The sequence below is a fragment of the Ursus arctos genome, unplaced genomic scaffold (genome assembly GCF_023065955.2).
Source record: "Ursus arctos isolate Adak ecotype North America unplaced genomic scaffold, UrsArc2.0 scaffold_23, whole genome shotgun sequence".
Classification (NCBI taxonomy): domain Eukaryota; kingdom Metazoa; phylum Chordata; class Mammalia; order Carnivora; family Ursidae; genus Ursus; species Ursus arctos.
The window spans coordinates 36817715-36826815 of NW_026622908.1; the positions used below are offsets into that span (position 1 = coordinate 36817715).

Sequence of the window (9101 nt, forward strand, 5' to 3'; positions counted from 1 at the left end):
AATACTGAGATGTCCCTTAAAATAGATCTGAAAAAATCCAGAGCTGATGTGACTTGGAAAATGCACAACCACCCTGAACTTGATTGATCTTAGTACTTCTAAGCATTTTGTCAGTGGGGCTCAATTTCAAGAAGAGGGATCTGTGACCAGAGGCAGGCCATTAGGCTGATGAATGTCTACTGGAGAGTACTATCCAGCTGGTTCCCAGATGGTGGGAAAGGCCTGGTTATGAGGCCATAAAAAGCCAGACAAATAGGGGACACTTCAGTCTACATGGATGTTGATGGTTTGGGGAGGCAAGAAAAGAAGAGAGGGGAAGAGAGCTATGGATTATCAAGCATCCTTTCATTTTACTGAATTATTAATGAGACTTGAAAATCCAAACTTAGTGTTGAAATTCTGTCAGGTGTGGCAGATAGAAAGGTAGAGGGGAAAACCCAGTGGGTTCCCTCTGTGCACTACCTCTAGTGTATCTCTGATGTCTCAAGACAGCACTCTTCTCAATTTGGTCAATGAATGGGTTTGGGCAATCAGCTACACATGGCTAGGAATGACAAGGAATGACCTATTGCTCACTCATTTATTGCCTCTCCCTAAGACCAAATTTCTTTTTTTTTTTTTTAAAGATTTTCTTTATTTATTTGACAGAGATAGAGACAGCCAGCGAGAGAGGGAACACAAGCAGGGGGAGTGGGAGAGGAAGAAGCAGGCTCCTAGCGGAGGAGCCTGATGTGGGGCTCGATCCCATAACGCCGGGATCATGCCCTGAGCGGAAGGCAGACGCTTAATCTCTGTGCCACCCAGGCACCCCCCTAAGACCAAATTTCAAGTTCAATAATGCAAGAAATATTTCTAGATTGATTTCATCTCATTGTGATTATCTCATTCTTCTGCATGTTTCTCAAGTACACATTTATTTAACCCTCTGTGTTTAAGGTCAACCAGAAAGATGAACTAAATGGTTTCAAGATTGATTCCCTAGCTTTGCATTGTCTTGACCTCTCTACCCCCACCAACTTGAAACTCTATGCTACCTCAGTCACATGATTTGGCAGCCTTAACCCAGACCTCACCAGAATGGGAAACTGCTTAATTTCAAAATCTTGAACTCTAGTATTTCCCTTTAACAAAACTTCCTGTTTTTCTACTGTGCAACTCCCAGTGAATCTATTCTTGGTGACTTCTTGCTCCTTAGACCCTCCCAAAATCATGGGTCCATTGCTCTGTCTCTGAGTGGTTCCTACCACCACCAGTCACCACCTCCTTCTCTTTCCAGGACTAGTCCCAGATTTAGGTTGCTGATGGGATCATCTATTTAAATGTGGTCTCTAACTCCACATAGATAGTCACTGCTGCATGAAATCCTTCCTGAGCCTCTTGTTGATGCCCTATCATATTCCCCACAGCCATTCCAGGATAACCTTTCTTGACACCCTCAATTCTCCCTAACCTAAATTCTCACAGCTTGTGTCTGTTATTCCTTCGTGGCTTCCAACTCTTTCTGACTCAGATAACAGTTATGCATCTACTTGTATTACTCCTCTTTGAGGATTTTTAGAATTTTAACCTATTCAACTTTGTGTTCAGTGCCTGGCATCAAATAGATAATGACTATTTACTGAATTGAATACGACAACCTTTCTACAAAGAAACCTTAAGAAGATGATAGCTTCATTGAGATATCAACTGCAACGTTTGCAGGGGGTAGCTTTACAAAGAAGCAAACTAAAACTTGCAATGAGAATATTAGTTTTCTATTACAGCATAATGAATTAACCCAAATTTAGCAGCTTAGAACGACAGACATCTCAACTTCTTGGGTCAGAGGTCTGGGCATAGTGCAGCTGGGTTATAGTGCAGCTGAGTTCTCTGCTTACTGTCTTCCTCCTGAATAGGGTAAGACAGGGTATTGTGTTGTTTAGCTCCACCTACCTCTTTCTGCATCTTATGAAGTAGGGAGAGAGGATAGTTAATGTCCCTTTTTGCAGATGAGAAGTAATAGGTTGAAGTCACTTGAAAAGAACTTGTTGCTTCATTCAAGGAGGAATTTTCTTACAGTCAGAATTTTCTTATCTTTATACAAATATAAAAGAGACTGAGAGGTTGTGAGTGCTTGGGATGAAGAGAAGTGTCAAAGAGAAGTATTCCTATCTCCTGTGCACAACACAGAGGTGGATGTATTCAGCCTCTCACAGGTATGCATGCCAAGGTATTTGAAGGGAGGGGTAATCCCAACTAAAGTGGCAACTATTGGGGAAAAAGAGTGTCTTTTCTGACCACTATAGGAGAGGTGTTAACACCCTGTCCCCTTGGGTGATGCTTGTAAACACGCAAGCCTTGCCCTTCATCCGCTGCTCATTTGCTAGGTCACCTCGGCAAGTGGAGCTGAGGTTCTGCCTCCTCATCTATCTGCCAAGCTGTCATGAAGACCAAATGTTTGTGGATATAAACTGCAAAGAGTTACACACCCTAAAGTCAGTATCATCACTGTCACGAGTCAGATCTGCCTAAGGCCATGTCTGTGTTAACTTCTCAATCACTACATACTCTTGCAATGGATCTCCCTCTACTGGTTAATGATTAAAGTCTAACAGGATTTCACATTTTGATGTCTCATTGTAATAGATACATCATACATATGTAAGAAATATTCTTCACATATTACAAAATTTAGTCCAGTTTACTTGCCTTTGGCTAATGTGGTCATCTTCATAGCCATGTAACATATTCCTGGCAATCCATATATAACTCTAATCGGTACAAGCCATATTTTAATTGCATAAAGAGAGGGAAAAAAAGGCTATTTCTAGGAAACCTATGGTGAATCTCTTCATTTCCACTTCTGATCAAAGGGGCTGCCCCCTCCTCCTTCTCAGTTCCTCACTTGGCTCAGTTCTGTCCCAAGAGCATGGAGCTATCCAGTGTGTCTTGTTGGTGAATGATAATCTGTACCATGCCACAGCACAACAGGTGGGGGGATTGCTAGGATCCTAGGAGTATTAATCAATCATGGTTTACCAGAGCCTGAGGTCTGAGAGTCTGAGACTGTGTTGGGCTATGCAGGAATCACGTATGGTTTTAAGTGTACTATGTTTCTTAGTAAAAGTGTGTCCTCTTATGTTGGTATAAGAAGGGCAGTTTGTAAACAGAAGGGGAAATGAACCATGACAGACTATGGACTCTGGGAAATAAACTGAGGGCTTCAGAGGGGAGGGGGGTGGGGGAATGGGATAGGCTGGTGATGGGTATTAAGAAGGGCACGTATTGCATGGTGCACTGGGTGTTATATGAAAGTAATGAATCATGAAACTTTACATAAAAAACTAGGGATGTACTGTATGGTGACTAACATAACATAATAAAAAACTTTACTAAAAAAAAAGAAAAAAAAGAAGCTCAGTTTCTTTTATATATGGTGACTTAGGAATGGAGATAGGGTTATGTTTTACTTGAGTTTTAAAAATTTCTTAGGACCTTTAATTTCCATGGTTCATTTCCTTTTTCACTACCAAATCTCTATGGGATACCCATCACAGAAACAGTGCCTTTCCAAGAGCTTCACCTTTGGTCCTAAGCACTTTCCATCCTCATTCTCCATTTTTTAAAAAAGCTTTATTGAGATATACTTCACATATTATAAAATTTACCCATTTAAAGTGTGCAATCCAGTGGCTTTTAGTATATTCACAGTTTTGCTACCATTACCACAATTTAATTTTAGAAAATTTTCATCAAAACAAATTCCATACCCATTAGCAATCACTCGTCTCCCCTTGTCCCTAGGCAATCACTAATCCACTTCCCATCTCTATAGATCTCCCTACTCTGAAGATTTTATTAAAATGGAATCATGCCATATATGGTCCTTTGTGACTATTTCACTTAGCACGATGTTTTTGAGGTTCATCCATGTTGTAGCATGTATCACTACCCCATTCCTTTTTATGGCTGAATAATTCCACCACACGGATACACCAAGGTTCTTCCCTTCGCTTTTTTTTGAGATTATAATTGACATACGACATTATATTAATTTCAGATGTATAACATAATGACTGGATGTTAACATGTTATTGTGAAATGATCACCATACTTAAATCTAGTTAACATACATCTTAATTTTTTTCCTGTGATGAGAACTTTTAAGATCTACTCTGTTAGCAACTTTCAAATATACAATACGGTATCATTAACTGCAGTCACCATGCTGACCTTTACATCTCTACAATTTATTTGATAAATGGAAGTTCATGCCTTTTGATAAACTTCACCTATTTTGCCCACACTCCATTCCACTCCCTCTGGAAACCAGCAATCTGATCTCTGTATCTATGAGTTTGGGGTTTTGTTTTTGTTTTTTTAGATTTGACATATAAGTGAGATCATACAGTGTTTGTCTTTCTCTGACTTATTCCATGTAGCATAGTGCCTTCAACCTCCATCCATGTTGTTGCAAATGGTAAGGCCTCCTCCTTTTGATGCCCTTGTTTTCAGCGCTCTGATTGGCCAGGTCTCAGACCTGTTCTCAGTATTTCTCCCTTTGAGGAGCAAATATCTTCCTTCTGGGGGAGATTTAATCTGTTTCACCATGGCTAATCCTAATCACCTTATCCTCTTTACTGATAATTCCAATATCTGAAGTTTTTAGGTCTGTTTATATGGACAATTTTTTCCCCTACTGGTTCTCAGTTACGGGGGCTTGACTCTGTCTAGCGGTTTGTGCCTTTAGTTACTATAAACTGCTGTTTTTGGTGGTTGTTTTTGGAGCATAATCGGTGGGATTCTCACTTATTTACACTGAGGGTATAGTCGCCTGGCTTTATGTGCAGGTTGCCGTCCAAATCATCCGGAGGCATGTCCCGAGTTCTGTCCTCTAGCCTTCACCACCTGTAGTTAACATAGCAGAAGCTAAAACCTCCAGCGTTCAGCAGGGCTCTCCAGAAAGGAAGCCATTTTTAGCACTTGTTGCCTTCCCTGGGCTCCTGGTTTCATTTCATTCAGGGTCTTAGCTTGTTTCTCCTTTACATTAAGTGGAAATTCACTTAATAGATGATTTTATTTCAAATCCAACATTTCAGTTGTTTCAGTTATGAGGGTCATTTAGGGATCTATAATTCACCACACTTCCAGATGCAGAAATCCTCAGGAAACTTCATTCTGCTTGTCTTTAAAGATATTTTTAATTCCCCTTCTTTTTGAACATCTTGGTCCATCTATTTTATATTTGTATTGAGACAGTTGCCATTCCTGACATCTTTATAGGTCTGACATGGCCATGTCTTCTTGGTTTTCACCCATTAGGTCTTGTTTCCTTGTGTACTTTGAGATTTGTGTTACCCAGTTTTCTTTAAAAAGTTATTTAGGAGAATTATTTGAGCCTGGGTTTAACATTCTCTCTTAATCTTAAAGGGGGATTTGCATTTGCTTCTGATTGGTACTTGAGGGTACTACCAACACGGAACTACTTTAAAATAAATTCTCAGCTAAAGATTCCTTCAACTGCACAGGTAGTATGAATTCAGACCACAAACTTCCACTAGGGCATGTGGTTACCATTTTTCAGTTTGCCTTTTGCCATACCCAGCATGAAGCCTGAGAGAGAGAAGATTTCCTTTTTGTGAGATAGAATTTTTTTTCTCTTAATTTCTTCTCACACTGAAGTATAGTCGATTGGACCCTCATATGCATATCTGGGTCTCCTGTCAAAGTCCCAGGCAGTCCCAGGAAGCCCCAGGCTTGGTCTCTCTTTCCCCAAGCCTCACATGCCTGTCAAAATAAAGATCCTTTCAGATTTCAGCAGATTCTCCCACTGTGAAAGCCATCTTCAGAGCTGCCTTTACTCTCAGGATTCCTGATTTTACTTTATATTTGTGTTCTGAAGGTTTCCTATTTTCTTGCCTTCTCAGAAATCTATTTTAAAATATTTTCCTCAAAAATTGTTCCAATATCTTCAGCTTTGCAGTGATGGATACATTGATGCTCTCCAGTCTGCCGTAATAACAGATAATAATTTGGACTCTATCTTAGAGTCCAAATGATCATTTCTTTCCTTTGTATTTTAGCTTTCCCAGATCAGGGTAGTACCATGGAAACCCCCCTGTTCATTCACTTACAAGCTACTGATGTTGAGTTCTAGAAATAAAAACCCAGAAAACAAACTCTAGACCAAACTCCCTATGGCAGATCTCCCTTCAAGGAAGTTAGGTCACAGTCTGAAGTAATGCTTCTCTCCATTTCCCCATCTCAATTAACTGGAAATTCCTCAGGTACCCAAAGAGTTTGAAGTCTGGGATGAAGTGGTCATGATTCTGCTTGTGATGTATATGAGAAAGACGATTGGTCTTGTGTTTAGCCCTAATCTCTCCAGTCTGCAGGCAGAAGTTCTGAAAGAATATGTAAGTGTCAAACACCCAGGAACTGAAGGTTTACATTAATATAACAATTAATATATTAACTGCTTTGTGAGGTCATTACCAGTATACAAGAGAAGAGCTAACTGTCAAGATTCAAAGAAGCCACAGGATTTGCATCACACTGAGCCAGTCCTGGATTTAGATGGGTTGACTCATTTGCAATCTCTCCAGACGATCAGTAGGATTGAATAAAGTTAAATGCATTTCTCTTGCATAGTCTAGAACTTCCAATCACCGGGGCCACCAGCCTACCAGACCTTTAACTGTGACAATGGGAAAATGCTCTCTTCTTACACCTCTTAAGGGCATCTTTGATTTCCTTGTTCCTCAGACTGTAAATCAAAGGATTCAACATGGGGATCACCACTGTATAGAAGACTGATGCCATCTTGTCATGACCCAGAGAATTATCAGTGCTAGGGTGCATATAGACAAAGAGTCCTGATCCAAAAAAACAGATCACTGCTATCAGGTGAGAAGTACAGGTGTTAAAAGCCTTGGACCTGCCTTCAACAGAGCTGATCTTCAGGATAGTGGCAACAATATAACCATAAGATATCATGATGACAAAGACAGATATCATACCAAAAATCACTGCTATCACAAATTTCATGACTTTCAGGAAAAAGGTTTCAGAGCAGGATAGGACTAATAATTGAGGCAGATCACAGAAGAAGTGGTTGATAACATTTGGTCCACAGAAATTGAGCTGAAGTAAAGCACACAGTTGGATCAATGAACCAAAGAGACCAGTTATATAGGCTCCAACCATCATCTGGGCACAGAGGGTGGGTGACATGGTGGCATTGTAGAGCAGAGGATTACAAATGGCAGCATATCGGTCATAAGCCATGGCTGCCAGGAGACAGCATTCAGTCAGACCCAGGCTAGAGAAGAAGAAGTACTGCATAGTGCACCCCAAAAATGAGATGGACTTAGGCTTCTGGAAGAAGTCGGAGAGCATTTTCGGGGTTGTGGAGGTAACATAGCAAAAATCTAAGAAGGATAAGTTGCTGAGGAAGAAGTACATAGGTGTATGTAGGTAAGAGTCCATCCTAATCAGGATGATGAGGCCCAGGTTCCAGGCCACTGTTAAGAAGTAAGAACCCAAGAACACTGCAAAGAGAACAATCTTGAACTTGGGATAATCTGAGAATCCCAAAAGGATGAATCTGATGACTATTGTATTGTTCCTTCCTCCAGCCATTGTCTTGAGGTATCTTCAATCTGCAGAAAGGTCCCTGGGTTAATGATTGACTATCTTAATATTATGAAACTTACTTGTTTTGAATATGGCTTCATCATTTAAACAGAAAGTTATCCATAGTCGAGACAACTTTTTTTTAACAAAAAAAATTATTTTAAAAACCATTGGAGAGCCCTTTTCACAACTACTCCTAATAGTTTGGAATACATTCTTGCAAATATTTCTACACACACACACACACACACACACACACACACACACACACAATGTTGCCAAATTGTTTCTAAAAGTTGGTACCAATTTACACAAGTATCAAGATTTTATGACAATATCCCTAGCCATTCTATTGTCAACACTACCCATAATTTTTCAACTTTAGTCCTTGGTGATCTTGGATGAAAAAAATTATATCGTTTTAAATTTTGCATTTACTTTACTGATTTGCTCATATAAATTTTGTGCCTATTTGTCTAATTGGTTGTTCGTCATTGCTTTGTAGGAGCTCTTTATATACCCAGATGATAACTCTCTTCCTCAAAAATGTTGCTAATTCTTTTCCAAGTTTATTATTATCAACACTGTTTATGTTGTATTTTGCTATACAGAATACTTTTATTTTTAGGTAGTCAATTTTCAGTGATATATATGGTTCCTAGCTTTGGTTTTACTGAAAAAGATTTCTTTGCACAACCCAAAAATACTTTTCTTATTTTTTTGTTCTTTTGTATTTTTATATTAACATTTAAATTTTCTAGAATATTTTAGTACATAATGCGAGGCATAAATCTAAGATGACTTTGGTTTTGTCATTCCAAACTGATTGCCACTTGTCTCAGCACAATTAATTGAACAATTTCTCCACTGATTAAAGTCACCTTTATGAATTTTTTTAATAGATTTCCTATTTTGCTCAGTTTTTAATGTGTCAGTCCATGTGCTATCTGTCCAGTCCTGCACATTTTCTAAAGATTTACAATTATATTTTATTAATAATATATTAATATGTAAATTAATATAATTTACAATTATAATTTAATTAATATATTTTACAAATATATTTTATTAATATTATTCCCTCATTTTTTCACTGAGATTGTTTTAATGGTTCTTATATTTATGTCTTTAGAAGATCTTTATGATGAACTCATCATACAAATAAAATAGTATTTTTATTGCATTTTATTATCACATTAATTGGGGGAGAAATAAGTTTTCTTTTTGCTAATCTGTTGAATTAAGTTACAGAAGAGATAATACCAGAGGTTCTTATAAATATTATAATATTATGACTACCAATTTTGACCAAAGCACCTGGCTCTAGGGACATATGTGAGATTCCAAGCTCTGTCCCTACATTCGTATGACTTCTCTGTGTCTTCAGTTTCCCCATCTGTAAAATGAGATCATTGTGGCAATTCTCCTTGTACCACAGGGACATCCATTATTCTTTGATATTATTAATCTGATTTTAAATACTCAAA

The 9101-nt window shown here is 38.5% G+C and overlaps 1 protein-coding gene across 1 annotated transcript; it reads right to left on the reverse strand.

Moving 5' to 3' along the window:
- Nucleotides 1-6453: 6453 nt before the first annotated feature.
- LOC113246518 (olfactory receptor 1440-like) lies at nt 6454-7715 on the reverse strand. Its single transcript, XM_026487112.3, has one exon. The coding sequence runs from the start codon at nt 7618-7620 to the stop codon at nt 6673-6675; it is 948 nt and encodes a 315-aa protein (XP_026342897.1). The 5' UTR covers nt 7621-7715; the 3' UTR covers nt 6454-6672.
- Between the last annotated feature and the right edge of the window lie 1386 nt (nt 7716-9101).